The sequence below is a fragment of the Oncorhynchus kisutch genome, linkage group LG9, assembly GCF_002021735.2.
Source record: "Oncorhynchus kisutch isolate 150728-3 linkage group LG9, Okis_V2, whole genome shotgun sequence".
Taxonomy (NCBI): domain Eukaryota; kingdom Metazoa; phylum Chordata; class Actinopteri; order Salmoniformes; family Salmonidae; genus Oncorhynchus; species Oncorhynchus kisutch.
Window position 1 is genome coordinate 2632247 of NC_034182.2, and position 19237 is coordinate 2651483.

General features: G+C 41.7%; 1 long non-coding RNA gene and 1 gene segment (V, D, J or C); one reads left to right on the top strand and one right to left on the bottom strand.

Moving 5' to 3' along the window:
- The first annotated feature begins 1094 nt into the window (after positions 1-1094).
- LOC109896558 (uncharacterized) lies at positions 1095-1844 on the top strand. Its single transcript, XR_004210957.1, has 2 exons — positions 1095-1187; positions 1315-1844. It is a non-coding gene; the product is annotated as an uncharacterized LOC109896558 (long non-coding RNA).
- Positions 1845-11993: 10149 nt separating this feature from the next.
- LOC109896560 (Ig kappa chain V-III region MOPC 321-like) lies at positions 11994-16999 on the bottom strand. The segment is given in 4 exon segments: positions 11994-12584; positions 13956-13993; positions 16344-16656; positions 16805-16999. Coding segments are annotated over 4 exon segments (741 nt in total).
- Between the last annotated feature and the right edge of the window lie 2238 nt (positions 17000-19237).

Genomic DNA, 19237 nt, shown 5'->3' on the forward strand with positions numbered 1-19237 from the left:
CATCAAAAGGTGAATAAATAGTTAATTTTGTTCTTTACTTACTTCCAACATCAAGTCTGGTGCCGCTACCAAAAGTCCACCACAGTGATATAATCACTATTACTGCTGGTACAAAAACCTCTCTGTGTTGTGATGCTGCAGCTGTTACAGTGAAGATCACTCATACAGAATCATAATCAACACTAATACACTTTAACATCTTCCAGGTAGAACAAACACTTCATATTAGCTGTTTCTAGATTATACAAATATGAATTGTATCTTAAATCCAGATATGAGTCATTTTTCCTTCCTCTGTGTATCAGGTGTTCTTCTAGTCTGGAGGTACAGTCCAGCATCAGATCAGTGTTGCTGGTATTCCTCCATATTGTCCATATGAAAGACAACAGCAGCAGCAGTAGTGATAGTGATCCATGTTGTATATTCCTTTATTAAACATGTTGATCTCAGATTTAACAGTGGTGGTAAAGTCACAGAGGACAGACAACACTACCAGAGGAATCCTACCAGCTTTAGTTTAGAGAAGTGTTCACTAACTGATTAGAGGAACTTACATGAGAGACCGAGCATGAGTGAACAGACAGTTCATTATATCTGATCATCATCAGAATAATAATATAATGGTGGTGTGACATAAAAGTTACCATACATTAGTTATCAGATAAAACAGTTGCTGTTTGATGTTATTAAAGGGTAGACATGTAGTTAGCGGTTAGAGTGTTGGGCCAGTAACTGAAAGGTCACTAGTTCAAATATCTGCGTCGACAAGGTGAAAAATATGCTGATGTGACCTTGAGCAAGGCACTTAACCCTAATTGCTCCAGGGCAACGACCCTGCCCTTGACCCCACTCTCCGAGGTTGTCTCAGGGGGAGTTGGGATATGCAAAAAAAAAAAATCTAATTCACACTTGGGCATAAAACTGTGTGAAATAAGACAAATTTAATTACCCACCTAATTATTATAAAATAAATCTCAAAATGTATTCTCATGGGAACCTACTTGAAACCTGAAATAGATTTGAAACATGAATTTGCATAATTAATTTGCTCCACTGCTCTAAGAGCATTTATATCCCTGTGAGTTTAACACTTCATGACTGAGAGCTGTTCTTCATGACAACAGAACCCACAACAACCATGACTTTTATCACCATCTTCATCTGGACACTTGTCTTCTACATACAAGGTTACAATTTTCAGAATGTATTGTTGAAAATGAATTAAATCTATAGTGTTTACGTGTACAGTATATCAATGTTAATATTTCTATTCAGAACTATTCATTACTATAAATGTTTTACAATATTTTTCAGAATCCAGAGGACAGTACATTGTGACACAGACTCCGGGAGTGAAAGCTGTTGTCCCAGAACAGACAGTCTCTCTGAACTGTAAAACCAGCAGTAATGTTTACAACAATAACTTCCTAGCCTGGTACCAACAGAAACCTGGAGGAGCTCCTAAACTCCTTATTTACTATGCTACAACACTTCAGTCTGGGACTCCATCTAGATTCAGTGGCAGTGGATCTGGGAGTGACTTCACTCTGACCATCAGCGAAGTCAAGGTTGAAGATGCAGGAGATTACTACTGTCAGAGTTACCACAGTGGTAATGTGTTCACACAGTGATACAGAGCCGTACAAAAACCTCCCTCAGTCAGACTGTACAGTGACTGTACTGATACAGCTGGGACCTACTGCAGGTGCTGAGGGGAGGAGATGATCCAGTACAATGACACGTGACATGTGTAGTAGAGCTGAACAACAATAGAGTCAAACTAGAGCTATGTCTAGAAGACCTTACATCATAATTGATCACTAAATTCTTCTCCTGAACATTAACTACATGTTGACTCTGTTGAGTAACTCAAGGAAAACCATCAACCAATCTGAATATCGATGATGTACAATAATCCAAACCCCTGAAGTTGAACTGTGTTTTGAATAGCTAGAATTTAATCAACATGATTCAAAGACATACAATATAGCCCTAAACATTACCCATACATCCTCCCTCACACCACTGTGGTAGTTCCAGAGAGCAGCAGGTGAAGCAGGAGACTGGAGATGTCAGAGCTCTGGAGATCTCCCTTTTAGATCTGAGTCAGTCAGCAGCATCACAGTCCACACACAGACTGCAGTGACTGAGCCTGACCACTGGAGGGAGGCAGAAAGCAGCTACTATCTGGTCAAATGACACATTAATAACAATATGCTCCATTTGTAGATAGTCTATAATCAATATATCAGTCCTTATTCAGCACTTATATCAGAGACCATGTCGGTCATTACATAGCTACCAGGTTTCTACATCATATCAGTTTGACTGTCCAGGAAGACTATTTACATATTTAATTGTTTTATTTAACCTTTATTTAACTAGGCAAGTCAGTTATTAAGAACAAATTCTGATTTACAATGATTGTATACCCCAGCAAATACGCTGACGACTCTGGGTCAATTGTGAGCCCCCATATATAGGACACTTTGCATTAGCAGCACATGCTGCAGTGCTCTGGGAGTGTTTATAGCCTTGTGAGTTTAACACTTCATGACTGAGAGCTGTCCTTCAGGACAACAGAACCTACAACAACCATGACTTTTATCACAGTCTTCATATGTATATTTTCCCTGTGTCTCCAAGGTAATATATTTGAGAGAAAATGACGCAAACCATTGAAATATTAGGCTATATAACCTTATTACAGTTTAAGATAATAATCTATATGGACAAATTAATGAACAATTTAATGCTAATTCGACATGCCATCTCAAATCAAATCAAATGTATTTATATAGCCCTTCGTACATCAGCTGATATCTCAAAGTGCTGTACAGAAACCCAGCCTAAAACCCCAAACAGCAAGCAATGCAGGTGTAGAAGCACGGTGGCTAGGAAAAACTCCCTAGAAAGGCCAAAACCTAGGAAGAAACCTAGAGAGGAACCAGGCTATATGGGGTGGCCAGTCCTCTTCTGGCTGTGCTGAGTGGAGATTATAACAGAACATGGCCAAGATGTTCAAATGTACATAAATGACCAGCATGGTCCAATAATAATAAGGCAGAACAGTTGAAACTGGAGCAGCAGCACGGCCAGGTGGACTGGGGACAGCAAGGAGTCATCATGTCAGGTAGTCCTGAGGCATGGTCCTAGGGCTCAGGTCCTCCGAGAGAGAGAAAGAAAGAGAGAAAGAGAGAATTAGAGAGAGCACACTTAAATTCACACAGGACACCGAATAGGACAGGAGAAGTACTCCAGATATAACAAACTGACCCTAGCCCCCGACACATAAACTACTACAGCATAAATACTGGAGGCTGAGACAGGAGGGGTCAGGAGACACTGTGGCCCCATCCGAGGACACCCCCGGACAGGGCCAAACAGGAAGGATATAACCCCACACAATTTGCCAAAGCACAGCCCACACACTACTAGAGGGATATCTTCAACCACCAACTTACCATCCTGAGACAAGGCTGAGTATATCCCACAAAGATCTCCGCCACGGTACAACCCAAGGGGGGGGGGGGGGGCAACCCAGACAGGATGATCACATCAGTGACTCAACCCACTCAGGTAACACACCCCTCCCAGGGACGGTATGAGAGAGCCCCAGTAAGCCAGTGACTCAGCCCCTGTAATAGGGTTAGAGGCAGAGAATCCCAGTGGAAAGAGGGGAACCGGCCAGGCAGAGACAGTAAGGGCGGTTCGTTGCTCCAGAGCCTTTCCGTTCACCTTCCCACTCCTGGGCCAGACTACACTCAATCATATGACCCACTGAAGAGATGAGTCTTCAGTAAAGACTTAAAGGTTGAGACCGAGTTTGCGTCTCTGACATGGGTAGGCAGACCGTTCCATAAAAATGGAGCTCTATAGGAGAAAGCCCTGCCTCCAGCTGTTTGCTTAGAAATTCTAGGGGCAATTAGGTATGTACGGCAGGACCAAATCAGAGAGATAGGTAGGAGCAAGCCCATGTAATGCTTTGTAGGTTAGCAGTAAAACCTTGAAATCAGCCCTTGCTTTGACAGGAAGCCAGTGTAACCACATTTTTTGGTTCTAGTCAGGATTCTAGCAGCCGTATTTAGCACTAACTGAAGTTTATTTAGTGCTTTATCCGGGTAGCCGGAAAGTAGAGCATTGCAGTAGTCTAACCTAGAAGTGACAAAAGCATGGATTAATTTTTCTGCATAATTTTTGGACAGAAAGTTTCTGATATTTGCAATGTTACGTAAATGGAAAAAGGCTGTCCTTGAAATGGTCTTGATATTTTTTCAAAAGAGAGATCAGGGTCCGGAGTAACGCAGAGGTCCTTCACAGTTTTATTTGAGACGACTGTACAACCATTAAGATTAATTGTCAGATTCAACAGAAGATCTCTTTGTTTCTTGGGACCTAGAACAAGCATCTCTGTTTTGTCCGAGTTTAAAAGTAGAAAGTTTGCAGCCATCCACTTCCTTATGTCTGAAACACATGCTTCTAGCGAGGGCAATTTTGGGGCTTCACCATGTTTCATTGAAATGTACAGCTGTGTGTCATCCGCATAGCAGTGAAAGTTAACATTATGTTTTCGAATGACATCCCCAAGAGGTAAAATATATAGTGAAAACAATAGTGGTCCTAAAACGGAACCTTGAGGAACACCGAAATTTGACAACCCATTCACAGAGACAAACTGATATCTTTCCGACAGATAAGATCTAAACCAGGCCAGAACTTGTCCGTGTAGACCAATTTGGGTTTCCAATCTCTCCAAAAGAATGTGGTGATCGATGGTATCAAAAGCAGCACTAAGGTCTAGGAGCACGAGGACAGATGCAGAGCCTCGGTCTGATGCCATTAAAAGGTCATTTACCACCTTCACAAGTGCAGTCTCAGTGATATGATGGGGTCTAAAACCAGACTGAAGCATTTCGTATACATTGTTTGTCTTCAGGAAGGCAGTGAGTTGCTGCGCAACAGCCTTTTCTAAAATTTTTGAGAGGAATGGAAGATTCGAGATAGGCCGATAGTTTTTTATATTTTCTGGGTCAAGGTTTGGCTTTTTCAAGAGAGGCTTTATTACTGCCACTTTTAGTGAGTTTGGTACACATCCGGTGGATAGAGAGCCGTTTATTATGTTCAACATAGGAGGGCCAAGCACAGGAAGCAGCTCTTTCAGTAGTTTAGTTGGAATAGGGTCCAGTATGCAGCTTGAAGGTTTAGAGGCCATGATTATTTTCATCATTGTGTCAAGAGATATAGTACTAAAACACTTGAACGTCTCTCTTGATCCTAGGTCCTGGCAGAGTTGTGCAGACTCAGGACAACTGAGCTTTGAAGGAATACGCAGATTTAAAGAGGAGTCCGTAATTTGCTTTCTAATAATCATGATCTTTTCCTCAAAGAAGTTCATGAATTTATCACTGCTAAAGTGAAAGCCATCCTCTCTTGGGCAATGCTGCTTTTTAGTTAGCTTTGCGACAGTATCAAAAAGGAATTTCGGATTGTTCTTATTTTCCTCAATTAAGTTAGAAAAATAGGATGATCGAGCAGCAGTAAGGGCTCTTCGGTACTGCACGGTAATGTCTTTCCAAGCTAGTCGGAAGACTTCCAGTTTGGTGTGGCTCCATTTCCGTTCCAATTTTCTGGAAGCTTGCTTCCGAGCTCGGGTATTTTCTGTGTACCAGGGAGCTAGTTTCTTATGAGAAATGTTTTTAGTTTTTAGGGGTGCAACTGCATCTAGGGTATTGCGCAAGGTTAAATTGAGTTCCTCAGTTAGGTGGTTAACTGATTTTTGTCCTCTGGCGTCCTTGGGTAGACAGAGGGAATCTGGAAGGACATCAAGGAATCTTTGTGTTGTCTGTGAATTTATAGCACGACTTTTGATGTTCCTTGGTTGGGGTCTGAGCAGATTATTTGTTGCAATTGCAAACGTAATAAAATGGTGGTCCGATAGTCCAGGATTATGAGGAAAAACATTAAGATCCACAACATTTATTCCATGGGACAAAACTAGGTCCAGAGTATGACTGTGACAGTGAGTGGGTCCAGAGACATGTTGGACAAAACCCACTGAGTCGATGATGGCTCCGAAAGCCTTTTGGAGTTGGTCTGTGGACTTTTCCATGTGAATATTAAAGTCACCAAAGATTAGAATATTGTCTGCTATGACTACAATGTCCGATAGGAATTCAGGGAACTCCATGAGGAACGCTGTATATGGCCCAGGAGGCCTGTAAACAGTAGCTATAAAAAGTGATTGAGTAGGCTGCATAGATTTCATGACTAGAAGCTCAAATTTAAATTTGCTATCGTAAATGTTAGCAACACCTCCGCCTTTGCGGGATGCACGGGGGATATGGTCACTAGTGTAGCCAGGAGGTGAGGCCTCATTTAACACAGTAAATTCATCAGGCTTAATCCATGTTTCAGTCAGGCCAATCACATCAAGATTATGATCAGTGATTAGTTCATTGACTATAATTGCCTTTGAAGTAAGGGATCTAACATTAAGTAGCCCTATTTTGAGATGTGAGGTATCATGATCTTTTTCAATAATGACAGGAATGGAGGAGGTCCTAGTGAGATTGCTAAGGCGAATACTGCCATGTTTAGTTTTGCCCAACCTAGGTCGAGGCACAGACACGGTCTCAATGGTGATAGCTGAGCTGACTCCACTATGCTGGCAGGCTGGCTAACAGCCTGCTGCCTGTCCTGCACCCTATTTCATTGTGGAGCTAGAGGAGTTAGAGCCCTGTCTATGTTGGTAGATAAGATGAGAGCACCCCTCCAGCTAGGATGGAGTCCGTCACTCCTCAGCAGGTCAGGCTTGGTCCTGTTTGTGGATGAGTCCCAGAAAGAGGGCCAATTATCTACAAATTCTATCTTTTGGGAGGGGCAGAAAACAGTTTTCAACCAGCGATTGAGTTGTGAGACTGCTGTAGAGCTCATCACTCCCCCTAACTGGGAGGGGGCCAGAGACAATTACTCGATGCCAACACATCTTTCTAGGTGATTTACACGCAGAAGCTATGTTGCGCTTGGTGATCTCTGACTGTTTCATCCTAACATCGTTGGTGCCGACGTGGATAACAATATCTCTATACTCTCTACACTCGCCAGTTTTAGCTTTAGCCAGCGGTAATTAAAAAGTAAAAACCGTAAAGTTTTCAGGTAGCAAAATAGGTTGGCAACAAAACGCACAGCAAGTTGTGACCTGGCCTCTGGACTCTGTATCTCAATGCTAGAGGCGTCACTACAGATGCTGGTTTGATCCCGGGCTGAATCACAAACGGCGGCGATCGGGAGTCCCATAGGGCGGCGCACATTTGGCCCAGCGTCATACGGGGTAGGCCGTCATGGTAAAAAATGATTTGTTCTTAACTGACTTGCCTACGTAGTAAATTTAAAAAATAAATATTTATACGTTTTTAAATTAAATGAGTCAGAAGCATTTAAGTCTTTGAATGCCAAGTTAACAAACAGATCACTGACCATTTCGAATCCCACCGTACCTTCTCCTCTGTGCAATCCGATTTCCGATTTGGTCACAGGTGCACCTCAGCAGGTGCACCGCCATCGATAAAAGACAGTACTGTTCAGCCGTCTTCATTGACCTGGCCAAGGCTTTCGACTCTGTCAATTACCGTATTCTTATCGGCAGACTCAACAGCCTTGGTTTCTCAAAAGACTGTCTCTCCTGGTTCACCAACTACTTCTCAGATAGAGTTTGTTCAGGGTGTCAAATCGGAGGGCCTGTTGTCCGGACCTCTGGCAGTCTCTATGGGGGTAGCACAGGGTTCAATTCCCGTTCCGACTCTTTTCTCTGTATATATCAATGATGTCGCTCTTGCTGCGGGTGATTCCTTGATCCACCTCTACGCAGACGACACCATTCTGTATACATCTGGCCCTTATTTGGACACTGTGTGAACAAACCTCCAAACAAGCTTCAATGCCATACCACACTCCTTCCGTGGACTCCAACTGCTCTTAAACGCTAGTAAAACTAAATGCATGCTCTGCCCGCACCCGCCCGCACCCGCCCGCCTGACTAGCATCAGAACTCTGGACGGTTCTGACTTAGAATATGTGGACAACTACAAATACCTACAACTACAAATACAATCTCTGGATTGCAAACTCTCCTTCCAGACTCATATTAAACCAAAATAAATCCAAAATTAAATCCAGAATCGGCTTCCTATTTCGCAACAAAGCCTCCTTCACTCACTGATAAGGGAATTTATATGTTAAAGTAATGACTAAAGAATTCCACCCTGAAACGTATAAGACTATATTCCAATAATACATGTGTGGGACAAGATACTACCCATCCCGCATGCGGGAGCGTAATCATAGCCTCAAAGCAATTAGCATAATGCAGCGGACATAAATCTTCCTAGAAAATGTTCCTATTCATGAAAATCACAAATGAAATATATTGAGACACAGCTTAGCCTTTTTCACACTGTCATCTCAGATTTTCTAAATATGCTTTACAGCCAACGCTAGACAAGCATTTGTGTAAGTTTATCATGGCATAATGCTATGCTAGGCTCTGCTACCAGCAGGCAACATTTTCACAAAAATAAGAAAAGCAATCCAATTAAATCATTTTCCTTTTGAAGAACTTCGGATGTTTTCACTCAGGAGACTCCCAGTTAGATAGCAAATTATCCTTTTTTCCAAAAATATTATTTTTGTAGACGAAATAGCTCTGTTTGTTCTTCATGTTTGGCTGAGAATATGGACCGGAAAATGCAGTCACTACAACGCCAAACTTTTTTCCAAATTAGCTCCATAATATCGACAGAAACATGGAAAACATTGTTTAGAATCAATCCTCGAGGTGTTTTTCACATATCTATTCGATAAAATATCCACCGGGACAATTGGTTTCTCATAAGAAGCGATTGGAAAAATGGCTACTTGTGTACTTTACGCAAGATTTTCTGCGGGAGCCATCATGTGACCACTTGCTCAATGTGGTCCCTTACGGCTATTCTTCAACATAAATGCGTAAAAAGACGTCACAATGCTGTAGACACTTTGGGGAATACGTAGAAAGCGTAAGCTCATTCGTAGCCCATTCACAGCCATATAAGGAGTCATTGGCATGCAGGGCTTTCAGAAAATAGGGCACTTCCTGGTTGAATTTTTATATGAGTTTCACCTGTAACATCAGTTCTGTTGCACTCACAGACAACATCTTTGCAGTTTTGGAAACGTCAGAGTGTTTTCTATCCAAAGCTGTCAATTATATGCATAGTCGAGCATCTTGTCGTGACAAAATATCCTGTTTAAAACGGGAACGTTTTTTATCCAAAACTGAAAATACTGCCCCCTAGTTATAAAAGGTTAAGAGGGAGAAATATGTGGAGAAAACAGAGACTACACATGATGATACCTCTGAAAAACCTGACAACAGGAGGGTCCTTTTAAGGCCTCTTTAATCTATGGTGGAGAGGAGAGAACGGCGAGAAACTGCCAAGGCTGGTAGAAAAGTGTTGTGTGTGTGTGTGTGTGTGCGTGCGTGCGTGCGTGCGTGCGTAGAGGGTGTCATAAAGACTGTTCAAATTTTGATTGACTTGAGATCTCTCCTGAATAAACTACAACGAACCTTTTGCAGAATCTGAGTCTTTGCCTAATTCTTATTAACCCTACCTTTACAACCTAGGGGGAATTGGTCAAAGCTATAGTGATTGTTATCATCATTGTGATTGAAAATTCTCGTGACACTCACGCTGCCAAACATACCCTCATAAAACTGACTATCCTACCGATCCTCGTCTTCAGCAATGTCATTTACAAAATAGCCTCCAACACTCTACACAGCAAACTGGATGCAGTCTATTACAGTGCCATCCGTTTTGTCACCAAAGCCCCATACACTTACCCACCATTGCGACCTGTACGCTCTCATTGGTTGGCCCTCGCGCTATACTCGTCACCAAACCCACTGGCTACAGGTTATCTACAAGTCTTTGCTAGGTAAAGCCCCACCTTATCTCAGCTCACTGGTCACCATAGCAGCACCCACTCGTAGCAAGCGCTCCAGCAGGTATATCTCACTGGTCACCCCCAAAGCCAATTCCTCCTTTGGTCGTCTTTCCTTCCAGTTCTCTGCTGCCAATGACTGGAACGAACTGCAAAAATCTCTGAAGCTGGAGACTCATATCTCCCTCACTAGCTTTAAGCACCAGCTGTCAGAGCAGCTCACAGATCACTGCACCTGTACATAGCCCATCTATAAAGAGCTTTTCTATCTACCCACCTCATCCCCATACAATATTTATTTATTTATCTTGGTCCTTTGCACCCCAGTATCTCTACTTGCACATTCATCTTCTGCACATCTACCATTCCAGTGTTTTAATTGCTATATTGTAATTACTTCACCACCATGGCCTATTTATTGCCTTAACTCCCTTATCTTACTTCATTTGCACTCACTGTATATAGACTTTTTGTTTTCTTTTGTTCTACTGTATTATTGACTATGTTTTGTTTATTCCATGTGTAACTCTGTGTTGTTGTATGTGTCTAATTGCTATCCTTTATCTTGGCCAGGTCGCAGTTGAAAATGAGAACATGTTCTCAGCTAGCCTACCTGGTTAAATAAAGGTGAAAAAAAATAAAAATAAACATACCCCTACCAGAAGCCATGGATTACAGGCAGCATCTGCACTGAGCTAAAGGCTTTCAAGGAGCAGGACTCTAACCCGGAAGCTTAAAAAAAATCCCACTATGCCATCCGACAAACCATCAAACAGGCAAAGCGTCAATACAGGACTAAGATCGAATCGTACTTCACTGGCTCTGACGCTAGTCAGATGTGGCAGGACTTGCAAAACCATTACAGACTACAAACGGAAGCACAGCCGAGAGCTGCACAGTGACACGAGCCTACCAGATGGATTACCAGACGGATTACCAGGACGTGTACTGCGAGCATGCGCTGACCAACTGGCAAGTCTCTTCACTGACACTTTCAGCCTCTCCCTGTCTGAGTCTGTAATACCAACATGTTTCAAGCAGACCACCATAGTGCCTGTGCCCAAGAACACTAAGGTAACCTGCCTACCAACCCGTAGCACTCACGTCTGTAGCCATGAAGTGCTTTGAAAGACTGGTCATGGCTCACATCTACACCATCATCCCAGCAACCCTAGACCCACTCCAATTTGCATACCGCCCCAACAGATCCACAGATGATACAATCGCTATTGCTCTCCACACTGCCCTTTCCCACCTGGACAAAAGGAACACTTATGTGAGAATTCTATTCATTGACTACAGCTCAGCTTTCAACACCATAGTGCCCTCAAAGCTCATCAATAAGCTTAGGACCATGGGACTAAACAGCACCCTAGTCATAGACTGTTCTCCCTGCTACAGCATGGCAAGCAGTACCGGAGCGCCAAGTCTAGGTCCAAGAGGCTTCTTAACAGCTTCTACCCCCAAGCCATAAGACTCCTGAACATCTAGTCAAATGGCTACCCAGACAATTTGCATTTCCCCCCCTCTCCACCTCTTCATACCACCGCTACTCTGTTGTCATCTATGCATAGTCACTTTACTAACTCTACCTACATGTACATACTATCACAACGAACCGGTGCCACCGCACATTGACTCTATATCGGTTCCCCCAAAGTTCCCCCAATAGTCTCTCTAATGTTATTTTATTGCTGCTCTTTAATTACTTGTTACTTTTATCTCTTATTCTCATACGTATTATTTAAAGCTGTATTGTTGGTTAGGGCTCTCGTAAGTAAGCATTTCTCTGTAAGGTCTACATCTGTTGTATTCGGCGCATGTGACTAGTAACATTTGATTTGATTTGCTGGTTGAAGATGATGTGGTTTCAAGTGAGAACATAAATAACTAAGCAATGACATTTAGGTCTGATATTTTTCAAAGAAACTGTGAATCAGGCTTGATTAATGTATGTCTATACCATTCAACAACATTTAAGACTACAGTCTAATTATTAAAAGAGACAGAAATATGTGTTCCAAAGGGAAATCTTTATTTTCATCTATTCATCAAAGCATCAAAGCAAACATTCCTACAGTATCTAATAGTAACAAAACAGAACTCATCAAATCTAACACCGATTCAATCTCAGTCTACAGAGAGGATTGACACATGAACTCAAGCAAAGCCCCCTGTTAGTCTACATGTCAGTGATCAATAAGACAGAGAACATCTGATCTCAGAACAGAGTCAAAGCAGAGGGACCAGCAGCCTGACTCCACAGAGGTGTGTGACTAGGGGCTCCTACCCAGAACAGTCAGCCCTCCTCAAGGTCTTGGTGACTGGAGTCTGGGAATTCTGCTGGGCTTCACAGGTTACCCCTCCTGCCTTGTTCCACTCCTGGCCAGTGAGAGTCAGGGTGCTGCTCCAGTTGTACTGGCCATCCTTCTCCAGGACCCTAGAACTGGCCTCCTGCTTCTGGCTGGTCCCGTCCACTTTCCATCTTATGGTCCAGTCTGAGGGGAAGCCCTTGTTGGCCAGACACGTCAGTGTGGCTGTTGTTGTACTGGACAGCTCCTCACTAGAGGGGGGCAGGACGGTGAGGGTGGGGGCACTGTTACCTGGAACAAACAGAACACATCAACTAAGTAATTACAACAAGTACAGCAACACTAAGAGATTATCTCCATTAAGGTCCACAACCAAATAAAGTGAATTGGAAATGCCCTCTAAATATGAATGTAGAAGTTGGATTATTTAAAAGATGTGGAGAAAACACTAAAGTAATAGGATACAAAGCAGATTAATGAACCAAACAAGTATAAAGTGGTTAAATAACGAGAGTTACTAGTCATATGGTGTCAGTTATACATGTTATACAGATACTGTTTAGGAATGGATCTGATCAGAACAACCTACTCATATTCTTTGTCTTTGTCTTCACACTAACAGTGAAGTCTACCATGAATACAATGCAACAATGATGAATACTATATAGAATACTATTCGTTTTTATACCACAATTAGGTGTAATATTATGCAATTTTACAAATCAGACATTCAAATAAACCTTTATCATTTTGAGTCAATAAATATTTATTTGAAAGAAGGATCATTCAAAATCTACATTTAACCAAAAATATTTGAGTTAAAGATAATAAAATATAAGTAAAGAATCGCACACAAACAGTAAAACACAATGCAACAACTATATTCCATATTATTAAATAGTTATCATACTGGAACTCTCCTCTGCAATCCATCAAACCACACATTTAACTAAACACCTACATTTGAACATGTTAATTAAATAACATTTCATTTCAATGAAGGCTTAGTCAAAAGTAATAAAAAATACATATATTTTTTAGGAAGGAAAATATGAAAAATCGCAATATTTTCATATAGACAAAGTTTCACAAAGGAAAATACACCCCAAAAAGAATCAGAAAGAAATATCAAAGAGCGTGTTACTTACTTCCAACATCTAGTCTTGTGCCGCTACCAAAAGTGCACCACAGTGATACAATCCCTAGTACTGCTGGTACAAAAACCTCCTGCATGTTTGGCTCTCTTCATTTCTTTAGACTGTGGTTCAAATAATTTACTCTACTATAGTATGAATACATTTCAGAAATGAATTATTCTACTCAATGAGAAATAAAGTGTTTTTCATGTTGATTTCCTTAACATGGACCAAACCTGACTTTTTCTTGTACATCTCCTACTACTGTAGGTGCAGCATGTTTATTCATACAACTAATCTAAAATGTAGGCGAATCACTTTCATAGTTTAAAAGCAGGTTAGATTTGATTAGATGTAATAAGATTCATATTCAAATTGGCCATAGTATGTGTAGGCCTTGTGTATTTTGTTTAAATCATCTAAAAAAGTTCAGTTGAAAATTCCTCCATATCAAGGCAAAATGTATCGATATATTGAAACACAACATCAAAAGGTGAATAAATAGTTAATTTTGTTCTTTACTTACTTCCAACATCAAGTCTGGTGCCGCTACCAAAAGTCCACCACAGTGATACAATTACTATTACTGCTGGTACAAAAACCTCTCTGTGTTGTGATGCTGCAGCTGTTACAGTGAAGATCACTCATACAGAATCATAATCAACACTAATACACTTTAACATCTTCCAGGTAGAACAAACACTTCATATTAGCTGTTTCTAGATTATACAAATATGAATTGTATCTTAAATCCAGATAGTAGTATTTTTCCATCCTCTGTGTATCAGGTTCTCCTAGTCTGGAGGTACAGTCCAGCATCAGATCAGTGTTGCTAGTATTCCTCCATATTGTCCATATGAAAGACAACAGCAGCAGCAGTAGTGATAGTGATCCATGTTGTATATTCCTTTATTAAACATGTTGATCTCAGATTTAACAGTGGAGGTAAAGTCACAGAGGACAGACAACACTACCAGAGGAATCCTAGCTTTAGTTTTCACACATCTGCCAATCAATGGTGGCAAGGGGTATTGACTCTGACCAATCAGAAGCTTGTTGAGGCGTGAGGTCAGCATATAAACACCCAGACTTGAGGGTTGATGTGAGGAGAGAATTAACAGCGATGGCAAAGACTTGGATGCTACATTTTCGATTGACAGTGCATATATTTGAAACATCTGTAGGAGCTCAGCCATCCACAGACACACGTGCAACTGACTAGGAACACTTTCACACTGAAACGTTTTACATGACTTCACAATCACAACAATTAAGAACTACTTCACACTGGGAAGATCTTTACATTACATCCTGTTGCTAAGAGCAAAGCAAGAAACAGATCATGACCCAAGTTGAGTGACACAGAGCACCTGCTCCCTCTAATCAGAAGAAACACAAACATCACAAGTCCACTACAGGTTACCTTCACTGATTCAACTGCACCCAACTCCTTTCTGACCCAACCTGAAACCACAAATGGATCTGCCAAAAGGCAAGGGATTCCTATTGGTCCAGATTCTTCTTTATCATGTCTGACAACATTCTTCCTCAACAAACATCTTCCCACATCTTCTCCTTCTTCCTCGCTGTCCACAATCACATCTATCTGTTCACCAAGCTCCTGCCTCTCCATCAGCTACATTGCTTGCAGAGCACTGATGGTGTTTCTCCAAAACCCAACTTCTGTTCCTGACCTCTCCATGCTTCCTTCACCTTCCCACAACCTCCATTCATTGGAGAGATCTGTGTGAGCAGCAGCATTTTAAAGGTTGAGGCTGATTTTTCAGCCAATCAGGGTCTTAAGTGGTTAACAAGCCTCAGCTCGGCTCAATTAAAGGCCTGGGAACGTGCTGAAAGGATCTAGCCAGGTGTGGCAGGAGAGGCGTTTTGCCTTGACATAACCACAGGACGTTTTAGGGGGTCATAATAATGTTAGATAATCTCAAAAAATATTGTTGAATCTTTGCTTGAAATTCAATACCTGACTGAGGGACTTCAGGGAGGAAGACACAACAGATATGCCTCCATGTAATTCATGATAGATAATACTGTATGTCTGTTTGAGCCCAGCAGCATGTTTCATTCACAGATCCAGCATCATTTCTCAATCACAGATGTAACAGCCAGTAACCTGCTCATTAAAATAGTTAATATAATGCTAGATGATCACATCACATGTTTGGTTGTGAGGTTCATATGGGGATTTGATTTAGGGGGCTGATGCTGATGTAACACCACCTTCTTTTTATTTACGTCTCTACATCTTGTTTTGCATATTGGACTGGTATTGTGGGTATTTCAGAACTTCAAATAACTTTTGAAGGTGCACTACATTGATGATGATGATGATGATGATGGTGATGATGGGGAACATGTGATTAGAATGATGCTTTCTAAACATATTCAAAGTTGACTTCACTAACCAGTGTTCCATGTCACATTCTCTCTTGTATGACAGAACCTCAGGTTGTTATTATGGGTCATAATCATGTTATATGATTTCAGTAAATATAGTTCAATATTAACTTGAAATGCACTACCCAATACAGGGGCCTAACAGAGACTGGGATACTTATTCTGAAATTATGTGAGACATTATTACTTCACATAGATGGAGTCTATTCAATTTATTGTTTGAAATGTTAATAAAAGGTTTGTTAGCCACAGCAAAAGGGAAGACATATTTATGTAGTCTGGACCTATGGGTGTTGTCAGTTCAGGAATGATTTAACATGAAGGTGGATGTTGACATTATAGTCAGCATCACTGATATATTTATCTCAGTGTAATTTAGTTCAGTCAGTGTTCCATGTCACTGTCTCTTCCTCCTCAGCACCTGCAGTCACACTCAACTAGTGCAGTTACTGTGAGATCTGAGAGAGGTTTTTGTACGGCTCTATATCACTGTGTGAACACCCAGACACTGTTGGAGTAGTGTGCACTCTGACAGTAGTAATCTCCTGCATCTTCAGCCTGGACTCCACTGATGGTCAGAGTGAAGTCACTCCCAGATCCACTGCCACTGAATCTAGATGGAGTCCCAGACTGAAGTGTTGTAGCATAGTAAATAAGGAGTTTAGGAACTCCTCCAGGTTTCTGTTGGTACCAGGCTAGGTAGTTATTAGAATACACATTACTGCTGGTTTTACAGTTCAGAGAGACTGTCTGTCCTGGGACAACAGCTTTCACTACCGGAGTCTGTGTCACAACGTACTGTCCTCTGGATTCTGAAAAATAAAAAATAAACATTTATATAAATGAAATATTACATATTGTAATGAATAGTTCTGAATAGAAATATTAACATTGATATACTCTACATGTATACACTATAGATTAAATTAATCTCAAACAATGAATTCTGAAAACTGTTACCTTGAAAGCAGAAAGCAAGTGTCCAGATGAAGATGGTGATAAAAGTCATGGTTGTTGTGGGTTCTGTTGTCATGAAGAACAGCTCTCAGTCATGAAGTGTTCAACTCACAGGGATATAAATGCTCTTAGAGCAGTGGAGCAGATGCATTATGCAAATTAATGTTTCAAATCTTTATCAGTTTCCAAGTAGTATCCAGTTATTGGAGTATTTTATCCTTCATGTCACAGCTTTTCTAACATCAAACAGCAACTGTTTACTCAGATAACTAATGTATGGTAACTTTTATGTCACACCACCATTATATTATTATTCTGATGATGATCAGATATAGTCAAATGTTATTGGTGACATACACATGGTTAGCAGATGTTAATGTGAGTGTAGCGAAATGCTTGTGCTTCTAGTTCCGACAGTGCAGTAATATGGGGCGGCAGGGTAGCCTAGTGGTTAGAGCGTTGGACTAGTAACCGGAAGGTTGCGAGTTCAAACCCCCGAGCTGTCGTTCTGCCCCTGAACAGGCAGTTAACCCACTGTTCCCAGGCCGTCATTGAATATAAGAATGTGTTCTTAACTGACTTGCCTGGTTAAATCAAGGTAAAATTAAATTTAAAAAATTAAAATATCTAACAATATCACAACAACTACCTTAAACACACACAAATGTAAAGGGATGAAGAAGAATATGCACATATAAATATATGGATGAGCAATGGCCGTGCGGTGCAGGCAAGATACATGTTCCCAGGCCTGACACCACACTCCGAGGCCCCTCACTTCCTCCCTGTAGGCTGTCTCGTCGTTGTTGGTAATCAAGCCTACCACTGTAGTGTCGTCTCCAAACTTGATGATTGAGTTGCAGGTGTACATGGCCAAGCAGTCATGGGTGAACAGGGAGTACAGAAGAGGGCTGAGAACACACCCCTGTGGGGCCCCAGTGTTGAGGATCAGCGGAGTGGAGATATTGTTTCCTACCTTCACCACCTCGTGGGCGGCCCGTCAGAAAGTCCAGGACCCAGTTGCACAGGGTGGGGTCGAGACCCAGGCTCTCAAGCTTAATGATGAGTTTGGAGGGTACTATGGTGTTGAATGCTGAGCTGTGGTCAATGAACAGCATTCTTACATAGGTATTTCTCTTGTCCTGATGGTGTGATGGCATCGTCTGTGGACCTATTGGGGTGGTAGGCAAATTGGAGTGGGTCTAGGGTGTCAGGTAGGGTGGAGGTGATATGATCCTTGACTAGTCTCTCAAAGCTCTATATGATGTCAGAAGTGAGTGCTATGGGGTGATAGTCATTTAGTTCAGTTACCTTAGCTTTCTTAGAAACAGGAATAATGGTGGCCATCTTCAAGCATGTGGGGACAACAGACTGGGATAGGGATTGATTGAATATGTCTGTAAACACACTAGACAGTTGGTCTGCGCATGCTCTGAGGACGCACCTAGGGATGCAGTCTGGGCCGTCAGCTTTGCGAGGGTTAACACGTGTAAATGTTTTACTCACATTGGCTACAGAGAAGGAGAGCCCACAGGTTTTGGTAGCGGGACGTGTCAGTTGCACTGTATTGTCCTCAAAGCGAGCAAAGAGATTGTTTAATTTGTCTGGGAGCAAGGTGTCGATGTTCGCAACAGGGTTTTCTTTTTGTAATCTGTGATTGTGATTGTCTGTAGACCCTGCAACATCAGATATAATGAACTGTCTGTTCACTCATGCTTGGTCTCTCATGTAAGTTCCTCTAATCAGTTAGTGAACACTTCTCTAAACTAAAGCTAGGATTGTCGAGGTCAGGGGACACAGGTCACATAAAGAGATGCGCATGCAATTATTGTATTGAACATTTTCACGCTGGGAGAGATTTTACATCATGATGTACAATCAGAAAACAATCAGAACGGTTGGACTCTTTCACCCTGGGAAGATTTTTACATGACACAGGGCACCATTGAAAGGGGTGAATTCTGGGCTAGTGATAAGTGTGGAGGTGGAGCAATTGAAGTTTAAATACCTGGTGTTTGTGATGCCTGCCGTTTGGTGGGACGTTGATCCGGTGGGGGGAGTGGTGAAAGAGGAGTCATTGTCAGTCCTTTTGAGTTTTGAGTCTATATTAGTTATCCTGTTAGAGCTTTTGTGCAGAATCCACTGTACTGTTTCAGGTGCAACGTTCATGGTCATGTTGCAGCAGTGTGTAGGAGGGAGATTCCAAGATGTATGCAGGAGGGCATGGGACAGAGGATTGTGTAGTTTTGCTGGATAAAGTTGTGTCAACAGTAGGGGTGCTGATGTTGTTGGAGATCGTAAGTGTCAGTTGCGAGAGAGGCAAGTTGACGTGACCAGAGTCAGAGTAGTGCAGAGGGTGTCGTATGTTGAGGCAATGAAGGAAGTGGAAGAGGATAGGTGAAGGGTGAGGGATCCCAGTGAGTAGTAGATTTGTGC